The sequence below is a fragment of the Periplaneta americana genome, chromosome 7 (assembly GCF_040183065.1).
Source record: "Periplaneta americana isolate PAMFEO1 chromosome 7, P.americana_PAMFEO1_priV1, whole genome shotgun sequence".
In the NCBI taxonomy this organism is placed as follows: Eukaryota; Metazoa; Arthropoda; class Insecta; order Blattodea; family Blattidae; genus Periplaneta; species Periplaneta americana.
The window spans coordinates 84,360,234-84,386,545 of record NC_091123.1 but is presented as its reverse complement, the minus strand read 5'-3'; the positions used below and the strand labels follow the sequence as shown (position 1 = coordinate 84,386,545).

The window sequence follows — 26,312 nt, the reverse complement described above, 5'->3', positions numbered from 1 at the left end:
AATTAACCCCAAGATAATCCCCCAAGTGCCATGTAAATCTGCTATTGTGATGTTGAAGTTGATAACACGTCATGATTGTTTGGCAAGTCATCTACACAGTATAGAAATTTCCCATTCACCCACCTGTGTATTGTGCGATGCTATAAGAAGATGACATTGTACAAAAATATTGGAGTGCAAAACGGAGAATGACTTCATTGTCAAATGCGTAGACGTTGGACCAATAACAAGATTATATCTTACTGCCCATGTCTCATGTCGTGAGCCAAGAGTTCCCTATTTGGCGAGATGAGACCAGGGATTCGTCAAAGATTGCCTGACATTCGCCTTGCACTTGGGGAAAACCTCGGAAAAAATCCTTCTTCTTCTTCTTCTTCTTCTTCTTCACTTCAAGGATTAGGTTCATGTTGAACCTGTTCCGGCGCCCATTTTGCTCTTGGTCTTCCTACATCTCGTTTTCCTTTTGGTTTATATCCCATTGCTAAAGCTGGCAGTCTGTAGTTCGGCATCCTTTGTAGATGTTCACACCACCTTCTGTTATTTCTCTTTAATTTCTCCAGCAATGGTTCCACCTCTAATTTCTTCCGTATATCTATGTTCTTCTTTTTATGTTGTATTGTACATCGTAGTGTACTTCTCATAAATTTCATTTCTGCTACCTGGACTTTTGATTTATCTTTTTCTGTCATTATTCTGGCTTCACTTCCATAAGTTAGCATAGGTACTGCGATTGTATTGAAAAATTTTATCTGTGTATCTTTTCTTGTTTTGTTTTTTAAAGATCTATGGATTGTTCCACAGACATTTCGAAAGTTATTAAGTTTTTTATCCAGGTCTATATTTCTTTCATATGAAATGTAGCATCCTAGGTACTTAGAATATTTAATCTGTTCTATGATTATTTCATCGATTACTATTTTTGTCCTTATTGGGTATTTTCCTTTAAATGCCATTGTTTTGGTTTTTTGAGCTGCAATTTTAAAATTATATTCTTTTGTTATTTTATTTAAAACATAAATTGATTTCTGTAATTTATCCTCACTGTCTTGGATAATTACTTTATCATCAGCATATAAAAGGGAGTTCAAGAAAGTGTTGTTCTTTAAATATATTCCTGGATTAACATAAGATTTCCATGTTCTAAACATGTCGTCAATGTAAATATTAAAAAGTGTCGGCGAGATACTACAGCCCTGTCTTACTCCTTTATTAGTGGGAATCGCTTCTGTCAAGTTTCCTCCTATCACTAAGCATATGCTGGTTTCTTTGTAGAGAGATTTAATTGCTTCCACAAGGTGTTTCGGGTATCCCCTTCTTATAAGTATGTTCCATAGTAGTTTTCTATCTATATTATCGAAGGCCTTTTCCAGATCTATGAAGGCTAAATGTGTTTCACAATTAAACTCTCTTCTTTCTTTTATTATTCTTTTGAGTGTGAAAACTGCATCCATGCAAGATCTTCCTTTCCTGAATCCTACTTGTTCTTCTGATATCAAGTGGTCGGCTATTTTCTTTAGTCTTCATTTAGCATTCTTGCATATATCTTGTAATTGGTATCTAGCAGGCTTATCCCTCTGTAATTATTCGGATTAGTTCTGTCGCCTTTCTTGTAAAGTGAGATGACTTTCGCCTGGTACCATTCTTTTGGGATTTGTCCGAGTTTCCAGCACATGTTGTACAAATGAAGAAGGCGGAGATGAAATAATATTCCTGCATATTTTAGTAATTCTGTATTTATACCATTAAGACCAGTTGCTTTCCGATTTTTTTATTGTTTTAAGGCTTCCAATAATTCTTCTATGGTGAGACTGTCCACTTCTTTGCAAGCATAATTATCTGTTGCTCCTGATTCTTCCTCGTTATACCACAATTTTTTGTAGTGTTCTATCCAAGATTGTTTATCTATAGCATTTATTTGTATATTTTCTCTTTCATTCTTATTGAATGTTTTTATTACTTTGTAGGCTAATGACTGCCTACCATGCAAATCATGTTCAATGTATCCAATAAACCTTTCCCAAGACTGTGTGTGCTTTCTTTATAATTGTCTTTGCTGCATTCCTGGCTTTTTTATATTCTTCCCGATTGTCTTCTGTGGGACTGTTTAAATATGTTTCATACTTTTTCTGTTTATCTTTTATACAACTTTCTATTTCTTCTGTCCAAATCTTTAATCCTTTTCTCTTTCTATACTTTTTCCTGTATCCCACAGATTCACTTGCTGCCTTTGTTATTATTTTCTTCATGTTTTGCCACTCTTTTTCTATGTTATCTCTTGTGGTATGATCTTGGAGATATGTGTTAATTCTATTTTGATATAGATTTCTTATGCTTTCAGTTTCTAAAAGATATACTTTATATACTTCTTCGTTCTTATTCCTTGCTTGTGTTATTCTTTCTTTCTTCCATCTTGTTAGAAGTTTTATGCGGGAAATAACCAGGAAGTGATCTGATCCTATATCGCTACCTCTTTCAACCGCTGTATCTTCTATATGTTTTGCTATTTTTTTGTTTCCAATCACATAATCAATTACAGATCTACAGCCTCTGGCTGCCCAAGTAAATTTATGTATATCTTTCTTTTTCTTGAATGTGTTGGAAATACTTAAGTCATTAAAAGCTGCAAACTCTATCAGCTTTTCTCCATTAGAGTTTTTTAGTACTTCTCCACATGTTCCCATTACATTCGGTATACCTATATTTCCTACTCTTGCATTCATGTCTCCCATTAGCAAAACTTCATATCTTGAATTATATTTATCCAATATTATTAGAAGATTTTTATAAAATTCATCTGTTTCCTCCTTTTTTCCTTCTTCTGGAGCATAAGCACCTATTACTACAAGGTAGCCTCTATCATGTTTTAATTTTATTGTAATAATTCTTTCATTGATGTATTGACATTCTTTTATTCTCGATTCCCATTTTTTATCCACCAATATTGAAACTCCCTTTGCTGCTCTACAGTCTTGATTCACACCACTATAAAACATGGCATAATTTCCTATATATTTAGATCCTTTTAATTTCTTCTTCGTTTCTGTCACCACAGCTACATTTATATGTTTATCTTCTAAGATTTTGGCCAGTTCAGATTCTTTATTTGCTATTCCTCTTACATTCCAGGTAGCAACTTTGAGATAATCCAATATCCATTTGCATTTTCCAGGTTTCTTTGCTATGGTCGTCATATTTCGATTCAATCCATTTCCGAGGCTAATATGGGCACTACAAGTAGCCTCAATTTTACGTGGGTGGGTTACTGGCCCTCTCCGCACAACCTCCATCCGGAGGGGGGAATATTATTTTGGACTTTCCTTGTCCTAGGGAGATTGCCTTCTCTACGGCTTTGAAGTCCCCCTCTCCATATCCCTCTTTAGGGTTCATTTCCTAACCCAAGGTGAGAGATTGAGCCTACCATTGTCTGCTCCTCCGCCAAATGCCGTTGACAGACAATGGGGGACCACTTATCCCGGCGGTCACTCGGCAAATCCAAATAGGTAATCAGCCCAAGCGAGAATCGAACCCGCACCTGAGCGAAATTCTGGATCAATAGGCAAGTGCCTTAGCCAACTGCTCCGGTAGCTATTTTATACTTAGTGGATACTATAAAAATATATAAATGTTGCGAAAATATGAATCAGTAATAACATGAAACCATCGACAATAATAATAATAATATTCCAAGAATATGTATAATAATAATATTCCAATAATATGCATAATAATAATATGTTTAATGAACATTGAAAACGGAAAATACACATAATACTTATCACTTTCATCACTAGATTCTCTGTGTATGTGTTCACTAAAACAATATACGAAAAAAGACAAAATGCAGAAGTACAGTAGAAATGAGACGACAACTTTCTGCCATAAAACCAGATTGCAGGCATAAAAAGCAAATACATTCATCCCACTGAACAGAATTATTGAGATATTAGCTTTCACTTGTCTGTTAATTATTAAATACTAATAAAATATTACAAGGATTCCGCAGTTACACTTTAGATTAAAAGGGTTTTCGCAGTGGAAAAAGTTTGAAAAGCTCTGCCATAGAGGAAAGAGTTTATGGATGTGTACATATGACAACCGTAATTGCGATTAGGTCGATAATCTCGAGTAGAGACTGTAGTCTACCACTGGTATGAGTGTTTAGTTACAGGAATTGATGAGAGACATAATTTGTTTTGTGAGGAGATAGCCTATACATTCGCTTGTCCATGGCTGATCTTGCTCCAATGCTGGTGAAAGCAATCCTGAAAAGGCCGATGTGTTGAACATAGGGAAGTAGCCACATGCGGTACCCAGGACCTCCCACTCTCCCCCTCTGCATCTCGCCCTGCAAAGAAACGGCTCAGAAAGTGAGACACAGGCAGTATTGCTAATCAGCACTCCGCTACCTGGTCACATCTATACACAATTAAAGTGGGTGTGCTTCAAAGCTTGTTGATACGTCCAAAAGTTTGCCCAAAATGTCCGAAACCTGTCGTATTATTCTACTTTTCATTTCTGTTGAAATGTGTTCAATCATTTCTACAGCACTGTAGTCTGTACCTTGAATGCAGGGCAATGCCAATGTCCACACCATTGAAAGAAATGAAAATCATATCGGGACAGGAAGAATATACAAAAGTTAACAACAGGGAAGAAAGGTTGGGACTAGCGTGGTGGAGATTGGGAATTTGGAAGCTAAAAATTAGAAGAGACGTAGGAAAAGACATGTCCTTTATGTAATAAAAAAGAAGACTCATTACACATTCTACTATCTTGTCTAGAAAATGAAAGAATAAGAAAAATTTTTATTGAGGAAGGATTACTAAAACTAAATGTAGAAAAGCATATTGGAAATTGTATAGAACAGTAAACGGAAGAAAAATGAGGGAACTTGGAAAATTTTTGTATATACGGGTAGTAAAGAAAAAATGGGAAGGGAAAACTAAAATATAAACATATGTATATAAGAAATATTAACCAAATGGAAAGAGTTTTTGTTAATGAATAATTATAATGGTTACATGTAGTACAGAATATATAGTAATAGTTATGAATAGTAAAATGTAGTTAAGGTTGGTTTCTTGGAAAACAGAAATGTAACAGGATCATCATTAACGAATAATACACCGATTGTACATGATTTTGATGAGAATAAATATACACACACACACACACACACACACATTGACCTAAGTATTGATTATGTGTGGCAAAATGGAATGCATTCATTAAATCACACTTACTTACAAATGGCTTTTAAGGAACCCACAGGTTCATTGCCACCCTTACATAAGCCCTTCATTGGTCCCTATCCTGTGCAAGATTAATCCAGTCTATCATCATATCCCACCTCCCTCAAATCCATTTTAATATTATCCTCCCATCTACATCTCGGCCTCCCCAAAGGTCTTTTTTGCTTCGGCCTCACAAATTAAATCACACACACTTTCCAAAGTCTGTGTTTTAGCTTTAGCAATTACCCTCTCAGTAGTTATGTAAGCAGTAGACTGTTTATGCTCAAAATTCTTTTCTGAAGAAATGTGAGCTGAGTAGGCCTAGATGACCCATGAAATGTGACATTGTAAGAATGCCACCCTTTTTAAATACAACCAACTTCGCTACATGTTTTGCCACCAAGCTTTCTATTTTTACAATCTAATCATGGAAAATTGTACCTCTCCCGCCCCTTCCCCTCTCTCCTCTCATATATAACATAAGTAATTTTTTATTTGTATATCTGTTTGTCTTACCTACATTAATATATCTCAAATCAAAAATTTTTTCATATTAAAAATGGTTTTTCATATAAAAATCATACGTGAATAATTTATTTTAAACAAGTTAAATTAAAGTTGTATTGTAGGCAGAGCTAGAAATGGCATACTTGCTCTGATTGTCTTTTATACATTTCTTGGATTCACCTAGCAAGGTTGAGAGATATTTTATTGTGGTGATAACTCATCAAGTATTCTTCTCTTCAAAAATTACGTGCTGAAACTATTCAATTTCTCTTGTTTCCACTGGAATATAGGGCATTCATGAAAAATTTTCAGCAATCTGTTCGTTATATACTTAAGGAAAGAGTTTTATTAACAAATTCTAGAGAAATGTTTATGGATAAAATTATATCCTATACATAGTACTGTTTATTAATATTTGTAACTGTTAATCTATTTGTAGATGAACTTCAATGGGTACTATAGTAAAACCTCCCTAAAATGAAATATGATCATTCCAGAATTTTTTTTCCGTTTTCAAAGGTTTTCATTTTACAAAGGGTTGAGTTTTGGCAAAGCTAAGAATAGACTACTGCAATATGCTCACTGTAGGAAGAACACAATGAAGAAATAATTTGAAATAAAAGTTTCTACAGTACATGGAAAGTGAATTTTATTAACTTAAGTAATTGCAGCCTCTCTCTCTCTCTCTCTCTCTCTCCCTCTCTCTGCACCCTAATTCCTTCGCTTCCTGCATCAATTCAGAGTGTAAATTGCGCCCTGATCCATCGGTTGTGTAACTGAATTTGTGTTTGATGGAAAATAGATTAACTTCACGTTAGACAAATCAATCCTTGGATGGCAGGTAGCACTGTCTAAAAACAGTATGACCTTACGACCTTGACGTTTCATTGCTCCATTAAAATTATGAAGCCACTCTTCCATAATAGAACTGGTCATCTAGGCTTTTTTATTAAATCGCACAGTTTTACTTTATTTGCACTGTTATTTAACACTATATTGGCATATTAACACAAAACTCAGAATAAATAAACGGAAATGTGAAACTAAATTGACACTACACTACAATTATTCACAGTTTTATTCTACTCACACTATCCTTTATCACTGTATTGGCTTGTTAGCACAAAACTGAGAATAAATGAAAGAAAATGCAAGAGGGTTGGAAGAAGTAACAGTACAGGAGGTCAGTAACCTGCCTGGGTCCTTGACAATAAGCAGCACAGAGTAGTGACATGGTATGTCATGCTTCGTACAGTATTAACACAAAATTAAAAATGGTTTGAAAGAATTTAGCAACAGTTACGCTTAAAATTATCCGTTTTAGTCAGGGTTTTTACCTAAATGGTGTCCAAAAATGATTCCGTTTTCACATTAGGCAGTTTTCCGTTTTAAAGTATTATTTTACATAGGAAAACATTCCGTTCCCACATTTATTTTTTGTTTGTTCAGGTTTCCTTTTTATAGAGGGTACGTTTTAGCAAGGTTTTACTGTATTTATTAATATTTGTAATTGTTGATCTATTTGTAGATGAACTTCAACGTCAGCTTGTGAATGAACATAATAAGGTCGCAGAATTGCAGCAGGATCTTCAGAATGTGAAATCTGAACATTTGTTAATTAAGGAACTGGAAGAACAAATCAGAGATGTTCAGGTATAAACTGATGAGAACAAAAAACATTTTTATAGCTTAGGCAGTGATATCAAATAAACTTCCTAGTGTATTCATTTATCTCAACATTAACATCACTGTCTCTTTTGCACTTCGTATTTATATTAACGTAGTAAAGACTTTTATCTATTTGAACTTGAACAACCACTGCACTCGCGAATCCATTACGTCTGATTTTCATTAATTTGAGTTTAATATTTCCAGAATGAGCGTACTATATTGAAGGAACATAACGAACATCTCTTGGCACTTACGTCATCAAAACAGAATCAGAATTTGGAACAGGAGGTAGCTCTTCATTCGCAGGTACAAATCGATTAGTTTTAAGTTCTTCTGTTGATATTACTTTAGATTTTGTTGTAATTTAATAATTTAATGATCAGTCATTCAATATCTATAGACAGTAAAATTGTTGACATTCTGCTTTGTGATTCAATAAAGAAGCAACTTTATGATCTCGAATTGTTATTCATAATCATTTAATATGCATCTGAATAAATATGAATTTTCTTTTCTGGGTTGCGCAGAAAAGGCATTCTGTATGATTCCAAATGTAAAAATTCGACTTTATTTGTGCATTGAACAATGTAAGCTGCACCTCAAAATTCGCTATTTGCATTTGAAGAGATTTTTCAGGAGAAAGAAGAAACATCACTTTTAATTCCCTTGATTTTCAAAGCTACTTTCGGTATAATTTCAATCATTATACTACGTGCATACATTATGTGTTGGCGTCTATTGCACAAGTAAATACAGTATTAAGCATTTTCATCAGTATATCTCAAACATGGAAAAGTGGTACTAAAGCAAATATCAGTGTCGCCGATGTGCCAGAATTTTGTCTCGCAGAAATTCTTTTACATGCCACTAAATCTAGTGACATGAGCCTGTCACATTTAACCATATTTAAATGCCTTTACCTGGGCTGGGATCGAACCCGCAACTTTGAGCACAGAAGGCCATCGCTATACTGCCTGTGCCACCCAGAGCAACCAATAAAGAAAAATATGCCAGAACAAAATATATAACAAATTCAACAACAGTTCAATTTTATATAGTATTGTATGTTTACATTTAAAATATAAAATTGTCATAACCTAAGCTAATAGAAAGAAATATGATTGCATGAGCAAAAGAGTGCTGTAATGATAACCTAATAAAAGTCTTCGGACAAAAAAAGTTGCTGTCCAGTGTTATCCATTCTTTTAATTTTAAATATGTTGTATAATATTGTACACATTTCTACCAATGGAAAAATAAATTAATTAAAGATGATTTTTTTTTCCTTTTCATAAAGAGCCTTCCCCCCCCCCCCCCTAAACAAAATGCAGAGAGTAATAAGCCAAAGCTTCCATGTTGTAAAAATGTATTTATTATTATTTTTTTTTTTTGTTGGATAGCACAGATGGAGAATTTATTGGAAAAGGAACAAAGAGAACGAGCACAGTTGGTGCAGCAAATTGAAGAATTAAAGGCAGTGACACATGAACAGTCTCATTTGCAGAATTCTGTGAGTCAGGAAGAAGCACTTCGTGCACAGGTAGTTTATAGTTTTTGCAATTTTAGTATGTAATCGTATACTACTAAGATATAAGAGTGGTTAGTAGTGTTTGGGGTCTTCAGAGCGTGGCTTCTTACTGTGAGAGTTAAGGCATAATCACAGAGTGAAATAGATACGGAGATACACTGAGTCACACCATTCAGTTTGAATTAGAGTTTGTTAGTGAGCTGACGTATTACTCAGTTCTGTGTTAAAATTTTTATAATTGTGCCATTTGGTTTAAAATTTCTTAGTGAGCTGACATGTTACTCAGTTCTGTGTTTTAATTGTTATCATTGTGCGTAAGTTATATTATTCTTTGTTAGTTATGTAATGTCCAGAGACCGGAAGTCCAGAATTAGCTGCATTAGAATTGACTTCAGCAACAAAATTATATCAGGAAGCAAAGTTCCTGGACGTTACTACTGCTGCTGCTGCTGCTGGCCTTAGTTTTTGTTTATACATTTCTTTGTTTATTTATTTATATTTGATGTGTTTTCGGTTTTTTTCCGGAAGTGGAACAGTTAATATTTTTGTTTATACAGGCCAGGTTTCGTCTATTAATAGCCCACATATGATGGCAATAATAGTTTTACAAGAGAGGCTTAGGGAAGTTTATTAACAAATACCAGTTAACATTTAAAATGGATCAATTAAAAACTAGAATCATCATCATCTAACAAGGATTAAACCAATTAGTATGTTCCAGTTCCAAGTATTATAGCTGCTGAATTCATATTTTTTGTGGACACCCCTGGTCTCTTTTCCCTTTCTGTCGTGATAGTTTTAAGTTTCTTCAGAGCAGTCTATTAGTACTCATTCTCCTGACATGCTCGTACCACTTCTTATACTCTTATACGGACTTTTTGCACACACTGTACTTTCCTATAAATTTTACTGTGGACATTGTACGTGCCGAAATGTTGTGACAAATCAGGGCCGATTGTATAGAGAAATTCGTAAAGTAACCTATCCAAGAAAAATACTTCCCTTACATTCGCTAAGTTTTTGTGCAAGGAATTTTTTGACCTGAGAGAAATACTCGTATTTATTCACCAATTAAACAACATACTCATTTTAACTTGGTATTTTGTTACATCTACAAAGTGAACCAAAATCTTTAGTCCAAGGGATAATTATTATTCAAAAACACTGCATACACATCTTTACCGATCTTCACTTCTTTCTCCTCTCCTTTGGTTCGAGCTTGACATGACATGGTCATGAATGTTGGAACAGTTTGTAAACTTTAGAATACAAGTAAACAGTGATTTGAATACCAATAATAGTTCAAACTAGTCCACCACTGTGAAGTAACAGCATGCCTGACTGGGAAATGAGTGGGCCTGGGTTCAAGTCCTGGTTGGGACAAGTTACCTGTTTGAAGTCTTTTCTGAGAGCCCAATAAGAGCAAATGCTGGATAACTTTCGATGTTGCACTCTAAACTCATTTCACTAGCATTATCACCTTCATCTCATTCAAATGTTATGTAACATAGCAGTTGAAAAAGCGTCATAAAATAACCAATTAAAAAAACAGTCCAATCTAACAGAATTAGCAACATTATATATAAAAGTATGTGCTGTATTTCACCACTGATTACAATATTCCCTCTCAGTTTAAAGCATCATTTCACATACATTTCAAATGCGAAAGAGAGAGTGGTGTGCGAAAAGCAATGAGAAGCTATTGCATTTATCCTTCCCAAGAAAAACTGCAAACATGGCATAATACTATAAGCAGTAACATGAACTGCAGTCAGAAAGTCAAAAGAAGGAAAGTAATGGAAAAGGAAGCTTTTAATAGAAAAAGGAGCATTTTCTGCGGATCTCTGGAAAAAGAAATAAGGGAGAGATTAGTGAAGTGCTTTGTGTGGTATGTGACATTGTATGGGGCAGAAACATGAATTTTACGACAAAATGAAGAGAAATGAATAGAAGTATTTGAAATGTGGAATGGAGCATGTGAAGTGGACAGACAGAATAAGAATTGAAGTTGTGTTGGAAAGAGAGGGTGAAGAAAGAATGATGCTGAAACTGATCAGAAAGAGAAAAAAGAATTGGTTAGGTCACTGGCTGAGAAGAAACTGCCTACTAAAGGATGCAGTGGAAGGAATGATGAACAGGAGGAGAGTTCAGGGCAGAAGATGATATCAGATAGACGACATTAAGATATGTGGATCATATGTGGAGACTAAGAGGAAGGCAGAAAATAGGAAATATTGGAGAATGCTGGGTTTGCAGTGAAGGACCTGCCCATGGGTAGAACACTTATGTATGTATGTATGTCTGTCACACTGGTGTCATAGTAATCCCAGTGCCACATTTACCGCACATTACCTTATTAAACATTGCCCACTTAATTCTAGTGTTACATTAACCCCACTTGACTTTATTACAAGATTGTTACGTTAATGCTATACTAATGAAATTACTGGCACTTTTGCAGAAATTTAATATGTAAATTTATTTATTTTATTTATTTATTTATTTAATAATAACATATACATAAAAACGTTACATTAAAATACCCCGAAAGAGCAAAGCTCGTGTTCGGGGACAGTTCCGTTACATAGATACACATACTTTGTAGACAAAATACTTAAGAAAAAAGCTCACATAAAGATTGTAATAAAATTAGTAAATAATAATACCTAATAATAACTGAGTGAAAAAAAGAGACGATGTTTAGATTGATGGATTAATATTAAATTATTATTAGTAGTATAATTAGTGCAGGTCATGTTGATATAGTAACCAAGATAAAATAGAAAAATACACTTAGGATAGAAATAAACTTGTTTTACAATACATGGTACATAATATATATACAGGGAAGTCTGTCATATAAATTTTTTAATTCTGGATCTGAAAATTTCATTGCTTAAAGTAGTCAATTCTGGATGAAATTTTATTATCGAATTATATAGCCGTGGACCATAATTTGTACTGTGTAGTAAAGCAGCAGATGTGAAATATTTAGGTTCAACTAATTTAAGAATTTCATTTCGTCTCGTATTATGAGCATGTGGCTGAGCTACAAATTTCGTTCTATTTTTATGATAGAATTTCATTAAAGAGTATTTATAAATTTGGTCAATTCTAAAAACATTCAATTCAGAATGGATCAAATTTGTTGGATAATCCAGTCGCCTTTTCAAACAAATTTTGATTATACGTTTTTGCAACATAATTAGAGGAAAAAGAGCAGTTTTTGTAATGCCTCCCCATCCAATTATACCATATTGGATAACAGATTCAACTAGAGCCAAATAAACCAAACGTAATACGTGAGTAGGCAAGTAATGGCGAAGGTTTACAAATTTGTAAATTGTTTTACGTATCCTGTTACATAAAAAGGTGATTTGTCTATCCCATTTCAAGTGCTGATCAACAATAATTCCTAGGTATTTCACATCTACAGATTCTTTCAGGCAAGGGCATTTACAGGTTGTAGAGAGTTTACAAAATGAGTTGTGGATTATTAATTTTAAATGAGAAAGTGATTTCAATTTGTTCAATCCAGAGACTGTTAAAGAAAATGGCACCAAAGTAGTTTTAGTTATATTTAGAGTTAGCAAATTTGCATCAAGCCAGTTTTTGATCAAATTTATACCTACATTGGCATGTTTATAAGTGTCCTCCCAAGTTAAACCACTGAAAATCACCACCGTATCATCAGCGTAAGAATAACAGGAGCCATTATGTACTTTCAAATCAATGTTTAATAAATCATTAATATATATTAAAAATAGAATAGGACCTAAAATTGTTCCCTGAGGGACACCTATATCAATATTTACATTTTCACTGATATTATCATCAATTTTGGTTACCTGAGTTCTTTTGTTTAAGTATGATTGAAATAACTTATGCGCAATACCCCTGACTCCTATATCAAATAATTTGTCCAGAAGTAAACGATGGTTCACCGTGTCAAAAGCTTTCCTTAAATCTAAGAAAATCCCTAAACATTTAGAACCGTTATCCAACTCCTGCATAATTTTACCAGTGACTTCAATAATTGCGTCATCCGTAGATAATTTATTTCTGAAGCCATACTGATGTTTGGAGAGAATTTCATTTTTCTCTAAGTAATTTACTAATCTGTTTTTTAAACATTTTTGTAATATCTTTGAGAAGCTAGAGAGCAAGGATATAGGTCTATAGTTATTCAGACTTTTTCTTTCCCCTGACTTATGGACCGGTACAACTACAGCATTTTTCAGAGATTCTGGGAAAACTCCTTGGGTGAGACATAGATTGAATACATAAACAAGCGGTTTTAATATATGTTTAATGATAATCTTTAATGTGTTATTTGTAATTTTGTCGATTCCTGGTGAGGCATTATTTTTTAAGGATTTAACAATATTATAAATTTCTTCTTCGGTTACTGGTGATAAAAACATGGAGGAAGATGCGTGCTTATTATGGCCACGGCAATAATTTTTCGTGTTAAATGCCGATTTGTTGATGTTCGATGCAATGCTATGTCCTACTTTTGAGAAATATTTATTAAATTCATTAGCTATGTCTTTTTTGTTTTTAAATATTTCTCCCTCTTCATTTAAAATCTCTGATATGATACTATTTTGGTTCACATTTACGTCTGTGGCTTCATTAATAGTTTGCCAAAATTTCCTAGGATTATTTCGATACTTCTGAAATTGAGATTGATAATACTGAGTTTTCATGTTTCTTATAATAAGAGTTAAGGTATTTCTGTATTTTTTGTAATAATTTATTAGATTTATATTATCAGGTTCTTTTCTAATATTTCTGGCTAATTTGTCTCTTATACGGATTGACTTAATGATACCTGTGGTGATCCAGGGTTTTAAAGTAAGATACATCTGTGCTTATGTCTATATAATTAGATATTAAATTTTGGAATACTTGAAAGCATAATTCAGCATTTTCACAGTTAAGCACGGAATCCCAATTTTCTTTTTCTATAAGCAAAATTAGCTTATTGTAATTTATGTTTCTTCTTATATGGAGAGGATACTGAGATGTATTAGAGTTTTTAATTCCAATTTCGAATAATGCAATAACTGCATAGTGGTCGGTAATAGCACTACACAAAACAGCAGGTACAAATTTCCAGTTACTCTTTGTTTTAAAAAATATGTGATCAAGGCAAGACTTAGAATCAGGCCGAGTGATAGAGTGTAAAAATTTGACAAAACCATATTCGTGTAAGATATTCATGTACCTATTGCCAGTACTGTCTAATTTGTCTTCTAGAATTTGTATGTTAATGTCTCCAACAATGATTTGATTGCTTGTGTCTTTAGAATTAAACAAAAATAGTTCAAAATTGTCTAAAAATTCATTTATACAATTGTTTGGGGATCTATATATCGCCACAATGGAGAATGGAGTATTATTACGTATAAAATTAAGATGAATAGAATTACATTGTGGGATATCTACATGTACTATTGTGACATCAATATTATTTTTGCAGTAGACAACTAAACTATCGCATTTATTATATTTATTCGTTTTGACAAACTTTTTATAACCTGGTAAATCATAGCCAGAGTCATGATTTAACCAAGCCTCCGTCAATATAATGAAGTCGAAAGGATTATTAAAATTTTGCATAGTGGCACAGAATTCCAGGAAATGTTTATTTAAGCTGCGTATATTTAAGTGAAATAATTTAAAATCGTGTAAATTGTTACCAATGTAACTGTTGCAAGAGTTAAAGTCTTCCAAAACTGCTGTGCGAGTGTTATTATTAGCGGAATAATAATTTAGCTCATTTATTAGACAATCCATTGTTTAGAAATATTAACATTAAAAAGGATAACAAAAATCAGACAGTAAGACAATTACAATGTAATTAAGTCTTGGAAAGAATTTATCTTATAAGCAGGGCTCGTTTCATCCTTACGAATAAATACCTTGCAATCTCTCGTCCATACAAAACGGTACCCTTTCTGATTAGCTGCCTCTCTTGTTTTGTTTAGTAGGTCACGGGTAGCAATTGTCAAATGTTCACCAGCAGTCAGCCTCCCATCAGGTAGCAAAGGTTGATCCTGATAGATAGTATAGATATGTAATAGGTGTACTGTAGGCTACTTCATGTAAAGTGGACAGGATGTAGAATGAGAAATCAGATTTAGTCTCATTTAATTGAAAACTGTATTTGACTTGCAAGTTGGATAAATCCTCGATTTCATCTTCTCATTCTTGGTTTGAAGGAAGTTTTTTGGAATTTAACAACATTAACTTTCTTATCGATTATACAAAGCTCTAATTTTTTTTTTTAGTGTCTTACTACTTATTATTTTGTGTGATCTTCACTACCAGTCAAGTACTGCTTTGCTTGTTTCGTGTAAATTCTGTGAAGTGATGGCATATGTGTATATAATTTCGTCCAGATATTCAGTCTTTCCGTAACTAAGGTAAACAAATCAAGTTTTGTTCATGTTACTTGCATACGAAGAGGAGCTTTTACTATCAAGGAATAACGCGTTGCTTATTCGCCTATAGTTGTTGAAAGTCAATTATGTGGAAAAAATTTTAGCTACTAGAGGCATTAATATTCACTTGGCCCGCAGTCACGATTCTATGCAAGAATCGCTAAATAATATTAATGAAGACATATTATATGATCCAGATCAGAAGAACGAAGACCCAGTGACTTCACAGATTAATTATAGCTCTAATATAGAACAAATTAATCACCTTATGGGCGATACTGATAATAACGAATCCTCAATACCCAATATAATTCAACACCATATGAATATGAATGATATTTGCTCTTCCTCTACCACTTCAACTCCTTGCCTGGTTTCAACAGCTCTATGTAAGGCATGTGGCAAATCTTTTTCTCAATGGGGTATCGATCTTCACATTGCCCGATGTCATGAATCTTTGAATCATAATCCAACAGTATCGTCTGACATTTCTGTCAATAATTCTCATGTTTTGATCGATTCAAGTCCTTCTTCCAATAATATTGCGGAAGGATTCTTTTCATGCCCTATTTGTCCTTCTACAGATTCCAAGATTTTCAAATCTGCTAGAGGATTAAAGATTCATTGTTTTCGAGTTCATTCTCAATCTTTTATTCCAGATTCTTGTACACATAAATCTATAGATGATTTTTTCTCTAAACTAAGTACCGCAAAGAAAAATGTTAATGTTATACCTAAAGGCGCTAGATCTTCACTGCCAGTCGCTTAAGTCAACAAATTGATTTTTGTTTATCGCATAATACTACTACCTCCTGGCATGATTTATTTCTTTTCGCATATTTAGCTCTTCGAGTTCCTGATCGTTCTGGTAATAAATCTCTAATATCTAAAATTAAAGACAATGTGACAAACTTCCAATCCAATCTTCCTCATGTCAGGAATCGTTCATATAAAGGTGATTCTCCTTCTAATCAAATCTGTCTTGTAGAACAGAAAGTTTCGGAAGGAGATATCCGTGGCACTGTTTATTTCTTATCTTCGGATATGGGAGTTGCAGATCCAACAACTGCTACATATGATGTTTTAAAATCTAAACATCCATCTCCTTCTAGACCTTCCTCCTTCCCTGGCCTTCCTGATCCTTCAGCACCCCGTCTATCAGTCACCAATGAAGACATCTTGAAATCTCTACAGAGCTTTCCACAAGGTTCCACAGCTGGTATCAATGGATTACGACCTCAACACCTTAAGGATCTGGTTTCTGTATCTGCAGGTGATTCCAGTGAAAGGCTTCTTTCTTTGTTAACCCACCTTTGCAATTTTCTGTCACATGGCGACTTAGATCCTGGGATTTGTCCTGTATTTTAACAGAGCTTTCCTTATTGCGATCATAAGAAAGATGGTGGCATCAGACCTATTGCCATTGGGAACACTTTCCGAAGATTGGTATCCAAAATAGCTTGTGTTAGTGTCAAAGAAGAAATTAGTGCATATTTTAGACCGAATCAATTTGGCTTCAGTTCACCTCAGGGCTGTGAAAGTATTATTCACTCATTGCGCTCATTCATTTCTGCCAATTCTCACTTTGATAAAATCGTTCTTAAGTTAGATTTCAGAAATGCCTTCAATTGTATTGAAAGAGATACCATATTGCAAGCTGTCAAACTTAAAATTCCACAACTTTTCCCCTATTTCTGGCAATCATACAGACACCCTTCTACTTTATTTTTTGGTTCTGATACAATTATGTCTCAATCAGGTTGCCAACAAGGGAATCTGGCTGGCCCTTTACTTTTTAGTCTAACAATTCATCCCCTTATTAAAGAACTTATTATTGAACTCAACCTTTTTCACTTAGATGATGGTTGCTTAAGTGGAGCCCCTTCAGATGTTTTGCAAGATCTTAATAAAATCATTCAATTCGGTTCAGCTATAGGGTTAGAACTTAATCCTGATAAATGTGACATTTATTTTTGTTCTAAGTTTAATCAAACTGTTTTCTCTTCTTTTCAAAAACTTGCTCTGGATATTTTACTAATGTCAAAATCCACTTTAACGATTCTTGGATCTCCCGTCTTTTTGGAAGCTGCTGATCACATCGCTGAAGAAAAACTAATTTCTTTGTAATATTTCATTGATCGTTTAAAACTAATACATCCTCATATTTCTTATTATCTTCTTAAAAATTATTTTCTAATCTCTAAGATGACTTACTTTATGCGTACTACTCCTTTATGGCTTCTTCCAACTTTCCTACATAAAGCTGATGCTCTTTTTCGATCCAGTTTGGAAATGATCCTAAATATAAGTTTTACCGATACTAGTTGGACACAAGCCTCTCTCCCAATTAAATTTGGTGGTGTGTGCATTCGGAAACTTTCTGATGTTTGTATACCTGCTTTTCTTTCTTCTGCCTTTGGAGTTTTCCGTTGCATCAAATCGCTCTTTCCTTTATACAGTGATGCAACTGAAATCTGTCATGTGCGTGGTGCTCTGACAAGTTGGTATACTTCCTCACAAACCACTCATCCTCCTGCCAATCCTGAATTTCAAAAATAGTGGGACGTTATCTTTTCCCAAAAAATTTTAGATAAACTCCTTTTTTCTTTCAAATCCGAACAAGACATTGCACGTCTCCTAGCTCTTCAAGAGAGTGAGTCTGGAGCTTGGTTACACGCATTACCTTCTCCTCACATCAGCACCCTAATAGATAGTACATCCTTTAAAATCGCAATAGCTTTACGCCTTGGTTGTAAACTCTGCCAGCCACACCAATGTATTTGTGGAGGAATTGCTGATATTTACGGCCATCATGCACTCAGCTGTGCAAGGAGCAAGAGTCGCATTCCCAGACATACATCACTCAATGATATCATTAAAAGATCTCTGACTTCTTGTGGCATCCCATCTCTTTTGGAACCACCAGGTATTAGTAACGCAGATGGTAAACGATCCGATGGTCTGACCTTAATTCCATAGTCTAGAGCAGTGGTTCCCAAACTTTTTTAGCCATGGAGCCCTTTTTGAAGCAAACGTTTCTCGTGGAGCCCCAAGAAATGTTTACTTTTTAGTTTTATCTGTCTACTTTCTATGAAGCATATTTCACATGATACATTAACGGAAGTATGAATATATACAGGGACATCATTTTATTTTTACTTCAATTTTTATTGTACCTCAGTTTTTGAATGTACTTCACTCCCACCCCGTATACTACTAAACTTCCAACCATTCTCCACACAGAACCGAGGCCGTGTATGCAGTACTGAGTTAGTGAGTATAGTATGTTCCAGAAATATGTTCGCGTTTTCCTGTGACGAAAGAGCTTTCAATATTGAATCATATTTGCGCACAGGTAGGCCTACTGTCGTCCGTTTGCCTACATCGCATCCCGGTTTCCCCCACCTGCTTCTGTTCGCCCCTCTGTAAAGTCTAGTAGCTGGGCTGTCTTAGCTCTTTTCTGAGAACATTAATTTCTGTTAGGAATTGGACATCTACGTAATATTATACAACTGTTCAAAATAACTCAACTAAAAGGCCCTCATTAAGTAATTAACTGTCACGTGATTCCCCCCCTTTCTACGACAAAACCACTTAAACAGACAGTAGATAGCATTTCTGAGTAATTTTATCCTTTCGGATCGGGCAGAAGTGAAGATTAAATTTACAGTATGTAAGGTACTCTTATATAGAGTAGGTATAGAATTATTTCAACATGAGTTACTCGTGCGAAGGACGAAACTGATAATTGGAATTAGGTACAATAGTCTATAGTGCGATAATATGCACAAAATAACTGAAGCCTGTATCGAAATGAACGGCCACCATTTTCAAAAATGTGTTTAAATATCCATATTATGATTATTTTTCAATTTAACTTCATTCTCTATATTGTACGCTAATGTGCTGTAACAGTACAATATACACTGTATAATTAATAAGTCCGAATGGATAGCTCAATTCGTGAGTAAAAACCCTAAGTGTTAATACAGTACTGTATTTTGATTAAACAAAAACCTAATGAAAATTATCAAACTCAAAATTGCGATATTTCCTAGTTTACATAAATGGATGAACTATTTTTCTTCCCTCCTATACCTAGTAAAGTGATTTGTATTTTACACTAGTATCATCGAACTCCATTCTTGGAAGGGGGAACAAGCGGTATTTCCGGTTCTAAACTTTTAATCCAAAGATATAGACAGGTTCATATTAAAAATATTAGTAAAAATAAAATGATGTCCCTGTATATTAATAAAGCAAACAATAGTAGAAAAGTACTGGATATAATTTATTTAAATCTACAAAATGATATTAACAAGTAGTTAAGATATTTAAAAAATGTTACAATGTTACACGTACACCCGAAGATAATGTGAAGAATGTGCCTGTTTCTTGCGACAGAGTTTGTCAAAGGCCGGTGTCATAGAAGTCACTTGAAGACGCATATCGTCTTGTGTCCAAACAAGTTCGATATTTTGTTTTTGTAGCCGTGTACCTCGAAAAGGTCGTTTCACTGAGGAACACAGTACCAAAACGCAGTGAGAGAAATTTAGCTTTTGAACTTAATATCAAAAGATCTTCCTCTAACTTAGCCCAAAATTTGAGAAATGGTTCGCTTTTAAATTATGCCTGACAGTGGCTGTTCGAAACCATGTCTATAAGGACCTCATATCTGAAGCAGTGAGGGCTGCTGGTTTTGACATCACTGGAAATGGATCTACAATCCACTCATATTTCTTTAGAATAGATTCCTGAGTATCCCTTGGAAAGTATGAATTGATATTTTGAAGCAAATTGCCAAGGTGTTCTTTTCATTATTGCTATGAATGAGACATTCATTGTTATGTTATTTTCTTCTATAAAGATTGAAGTCAATGAGAAACGTAAGATTCTTATTGTCGACGCTTTCTATGTAGAACGCCATCTTTTTCTTCAGTGCGACAATTTCGTCATCAGCGTCGAATATAGTCTTCCGTTTACCTTGTATGTATGTGCTGAATTCATTTTTTTTTAATGTCTGCCAAGTAACATAATTTGTATAACCATTCCTGATTATTCAAATAATCTGCTAGCAAATTGTTCTGGTAATTCAAAAAGTTAAGAAACTTCCATTTGAAGTTCATGTAATCGGGACGACGCCCATAGCACTTCTGTGTGTAATATTACTGACAATGACTTGTGTATAGGCCTACTACCCATATCTTCACACAAGATTTTAAGTAGCCTACAATGCGAAGGTCGTGCCTTAACAAAGTTGATAATTTTGACGACGTTGTCTAATACCTGCTTTTTTCGTTGCGAAGGCGTGTTGGTGTAGTACACAGTGACTACTTGTGCAGTTTTTAAAACTTTTTGATCCTTGCAATAGCGCCAGCAACAGGACCTACCATGGCCTTTGCGTCATCTGTGCACACGTCAATACAATTGTTCCACGGTATCGAGTTTTCAATGAAGAAGGAAAAAATTCAGTATCGCTTGTAGAGGATGGCAATGGCTGCAGAACAAAATCTTTCATGAAAAAAACCTGAAAATTCATATTGCACAAACATCATTAACATAGCTAATCCGGCAAAGATCGTGGATTTGTCAAGTTGTAACGAAAATTTCGTTTAACTGATACGGGAAATCATGATACTTTTTACGTCTTTTCATATATTCTGGATTTGATTATGCACAGTGTTATTTGATAAGGGCACACTGGAAATCAAGTTTGCAGTTTTCTCGTCCACCATGCACTTCACTACTTTCACTAATAGTGATTTCATAAGAGTTTCAGCAAGGGTGAGGTTTACCAGCAAGAGCCTGGTCATGACTAACCAAGTACGAAGTTTTCAGTGCTTTCTCGTTGTTTGTTTTTACACGAGGTGAAATTTTGTCTGAACTGCATGGAGTTCGTCACTTTTTCTTTCAAAGTAGTCTGCAGGTTTATTTGTGAATTTTTGAGTTGAGAAATGCCTCTAAGCTTGGCAGGGAACATAGAACTATTGGGAAAAACTTTGTTACATATCACGCACTGTGGATGTTCATCAGCAAACTCACTGAATCTCATGTCCAAATATAAATCACAATATTTTCGTTTGTTGCTTTCAATACCTCTACACTAGGCATCGTAGACTCTGAGACAGGATCATGTTCAACAAATTCCGAACTCAATTCCCAGGAATTCGCACTATCTTCTTTGAAAGTAAGGTTATAGCTGTTGTTATCTCCCTTTGACTGAGCACTAGTTGATGGCTAATGACTCTTAAGTCTTAGGGAGCCCGTCTTAAGCCACAGTTCCGGTTCAACGAAAGTTTAACTAACACATCTGCTATCAAATTAACATTCAGATATACAGTATATATATATTTTTTTTGAGGTAACGTAACAGTCAATAGATTATAGATTCCACGTAGGCCTACCACGAATAACAAACACTGCCTGCCCAGTATATAAAACAAAATAAATTTCGAGAATCATTGAGTACTTGGCAAGCAAGAAAGATCGAGACAATTCCAGTGACCAGTAGGCCTAATATTAATGCTTCCATGTAGTAAGAAGAACGCAAACTACTTTCTCAGAAAGTATTTTTCGCTTGATGGAAGTAGTTTCCGTTTTCCCCGCTAGAGACTAGATGGAATTAGCAATTTTTGTCATCTTCATAACTTCCGCGGACAGAGCCCCTGAAAATCATTCGCGGAGCCCTAAAGACTCCGCGGAGCACACTTTGGGAACCGCTGGTCTAGAGGAAAATCTTTAATTTGGGACTCCACTTGCGTTGACACTCTAGCTCCATCTCACTTACCGAATACTTCCAGACGCGCAGCATCTGCTGCTGAATTAGCCATGAAGAAGAAAGTCAATAAATATGCTCATCTTTAAGTGTATATTATTTTTGGGAGTGTTTTTTGTTAGTAATTTTATGAGGTTGTTATTGATATGCTGATAAATTATTTGTACGAATTACGAATTTTCTAGTGTTCTGAACGAATTTTATTGTTATAATGTTTTCCTTAGCCAACAATAATTATTTTAAAATTAAAGGCTTACATCAGCCCATGTCGAGGTAATAGTGTTGTCACAGTTTAGATCAGATTAGTGAAGTTCTCAAAATATAATATTTCCAGCGCTTGTTTCTTAATCAGTACTCTCAAGGCAAAACGATCTTGACAGTGGCTTTGTTTTGAGTCTGTACTAACACAGCCATCAAAGATTAGATGATTTACGACTTCCATTTCATAATCTGATAAGTGATGAGAATATAGTGAGGAATACATGTGAGGCTCTTGAGGTTGTAAGGAGCGAAGAAAGCAACTATTTGCAAGACGGAAAAATTTTCTAGAAAAATATATAATGGCAAATTTTCCATCTCATGTCACTATATTATGTTAATATATTTATATTAATAAATCTTTAAACCTGACAAAGAGAATATAGTCACTTCACAGCTTGTGAACTACACTTATAAGTTCTTCCAGTAAAGCTCCCAACTTGCCATTACTTGCTCTCAACGTTTTCCAAATAAACTATATGTAAATTTAAATTCTAAGCCTAATTTATATTACTTATTAATATTAATGTTAATTTATATTGACATACAGCAAGGAAATGATTTCAATGTAAAAAATTCACAATGTCCTACTGCATGTAATTAATTGGGAGTATAATATTTTCTTCAACATTTGTGTACCAATGGTCCCAATAAATAATAATGCTTGACGAACAATGAAAGAGTAGGGTCTATTACTTTAAAATAATTAATACCTACTATGTAAAGTGAAATACTTGTTCGTTTTTTGTTGTTTCGAAATTACTGCAATATTTTTTTTTCTTCAAATATTATATAGAAATTATGCTTTAGTAGCCAGTTGTTTGACTGTCCTTCCTAATCCATCACACGTACTCTTGCCATGGGAGGTGTCAAAGAAATGCCCTCTACACCTATGCTGAAGTTCTTACTGTAGTGACATCAATTCAAGAAATTTTTGTATTTTTTTATGTTGGGCAGCACTGCCATCTGAGAAGTATCTTTTTTAAGATTTTGAATTGGTGTACTAATGAGTGTGATGAGTTTCTTTTGAAATGTTGTTGTTCAAATGCCTAGACATTTGGCAACAAAGCCATTAGTCCTCTTACACTCCAGTGAAAATGTCTTTTGAAGCTACAGTGTTATGCTTCAGACAGAAATGAAAAGAACATTGTAGTGCTTCAGTTTACTGTCTCTTTTATAGTATGTAACACAGATGAATTGAGACTCGGAATCCAAGAGGGGCCCAATATTTAATCACTTTCAAAATTTATTTCTCATGCAAAATAATTAGTAGAAGTTTGTTGCCATCGTTATATGAAAAGATGTAATGGAGATGTACTTACGAAACAAAAAATAATTAGTCAGAGGCATTTTGTAGCAACAGCAAACATTTTTTTCAATTTCCCAAAAGTCTGATGTAATGGACTTGGGCCCCTCTTGGATTCCGGATCTCAATTGTAGCTTGCGAGCTCGTTCAAAGATATGACTGGACTTAAACTTGTAAGATGAGGAGTAATTTTCTGCAAAGTTAATTACATATTATATCTTCTTCACTTAAATTGTTTTTCAAACAATTGTAGTAAGATTTCTGTTCCTGTGACAAGAAACCTTGAGTTTTCAACTTCATCAGTCCCTCACAGAATTTATCTACAAATTCATCAACTACTTTAACTATTGTTTCCATTTTGCAGCGATTTACAATAACTCATTGTTTGTAAGTAATTTGATCAATAAAATTTTCTTGAAACCTTTGTATCAATTTCTTTTTCAGTCCATCCATTGCATTCATTTGAGTGGCATTCGGGGCTTGGAGAGTCAAATGTTATTTTAGCCAGACACATTTGTTTATGTTTAAGAGGGTCTTCATCATCCTCCAACATAGTGTTTTTGAAATAGGCACCACTCATCATTAATTTGATATTTTGATGAATAGCTCTATACAACAAACACAAACAATGTGTGTCCCATATCTTCCTACTAAGATGCTGTGTTTTGGTCCTAATTCACAGAATTTTGAAAATCCAATATTTATAGTTGGGGCACTAATTTTTGAAAGCCTTATATATTTCATGCAAATTTTTCAGAACAAGTCTTTTCTGAATTTTATATAACTATATGTTTCTTTCACGGACATAGCATATTTTTTCCATAGCATTATTCTACTTATTTCGTCATGTTGTAAAAGATTTTTACTAATGATGCAGTGTCATTGTCAAATATTTTTCTAGGTTTAGAGTCAAGGGATGACAAAGTTCCTTTTGTTCCACCAGTTTTCTAACTATTCATCTCATATAATTAGTGACACCAAATTCCTTTTGAATTTTTGCTACAGGCCAACTCTTGGGCAAAACTGAGAGAATGGTTATTTCCTTACTTCGAGAAGAAAGATTAAATTTTTCTTTCAGGTGTGCCAACATCTCGTCTTCATATTTTGGTTAGGTTAGGTTAGGTTAGTTTAAGGTTAGCACTTAAACTATTCTATTGGGGAAGGACTGCAAGTTTAAAGCAGTTTCAGCAGAAAAAAACGCAAATGAATGTATCCGCGATGCTTTTATTACTGGACTATTATCATGTCCGATTAGACAACGTCTTTTAGAAAATATTACATTAAAATTAGGTGATGCATTTTTCCCAAGTACAAGCCTTGGAGATGGCTTTCAGACAATCAGAAGAATATGGGTATAATAATGTGTCATCAGTCAGTGCAGCATCAGGTAATGTGCAAGAGATTCGTAAGAAGTCTAATGAATCACATCATCCTGATAGTGTACTAGCCATTGCGCAAAAACAATTTAACAAGTGTTTCTTCTGTGGTTTCAATCGTCATATGAGAAGTAATTGTCCCGCTTTAAATGCTATTTGTAATACTTGCAAGAAGAAAGGACACTTTGCTAAGATATGTCAATCTAAAAGGAAAGTTTATGATGTTGTAACAGCTGCAACAGATGGAAACAATAAACTTTCAGATGCTTGCATTAGTTTGAGTCGTACTCTCTGTGGGGCTTCAACTACTTTTTTAAATAAATCTATCTTACTAGTTAAAATTAATGGAGTGCAAGCTAAAGCTCTCATTGATACAGGAAGTACCACCAGCTTCATTAAAAGTTCCTTAGTAAACAGGCATAATTTTGAAACGACACCTGCTAATGTGCAGATTGCAATGGCATCATCAGTACTCATTTCTCATGTGAGAGGTAGCTGTAATGCTACTATAAAACTTGATGATCACATTTATCGAGATGTCGTGCTATTAATTATGGATGGCTTGTGTGCTGACATAGTACTTGGGCATGATATACTCAAACTTCATTCTTCTATTGAAATTGCTTTTGGCGGACCTCGTGAACCCCTTTATGTTTGTGGGCTTGCTACTGCTTCCATATTGCCTGTGTCATTATTTTCTAATCTCACTCAGGATTGTCATCCTATTGCTATAAATTCTCGTAAACATTCACGAGAAGACAACAAATTCATAGAATCTGAAATTGCCAAACTTTTAAGTGAAGGCATAATTGAAAAGAGTACATCGCTATGGAGGGCACAAGTTCTTGTTACTTCGAGTACTAATCATAGGAAGAGAATGGTTGTTGACTATTCACAAACCATAAATAAATTTACAGTACTTGATGCGTACCCTCTTTCTAGTATTGAAAGCATTGTTTCAGAAGTAGCTAAATATCAATATTTTAGTCGATTTAAAGAGTGCATTTCATCAGATACCCATTGTTGAACATGAGCGATCTTATACAGCTTTTGAAGCCTGTGGACAACTTTATCAATTTCTGCGAATTCCATTTGGTGTTATGAATGGCGTGGCATGTTTCCAGAGGATGATTAATTCAATTATCAGTAATGAAAAACTAAATGGAGTATATGCTTACTTAGACGATATTACTGTGTGTGGTACTAGT

The 26,312-nt window shown here is 34.4% G+C and overlaps 1 protein-coding gene across 1 annotated transcript in view; it reads left to right on the top strand.

Annotated features, from left to right (window-relative positions):
* LOC138703239 (protein fantom-like) overlaps nucleotides 1-26,312 on the top strand; it is a 172,108-nt gene that overhangs the window by 51,918 nt on the left and 93,878 nt on the right. Inside the window, exons 7-9 of the mRNA XM_069830959.1 lie at nucleotides 7,270-7,394; nucleotides 7,617-7,718; nucleotides 8,809-8,952. Of these exons, the coding sequence (XP_069687060.1) occupies nucleotides 7,270-7,394; nucleotides 7,617-7,718; nucleotides 8,809-8,952 (371 nt within the window). The remainder of the gene's footprint in view (nucleotides 1-7,269; nucleotides 7,395-7,616; nucleotides 7,719-8,808; nucleotides 8,953-26,312) is intronic.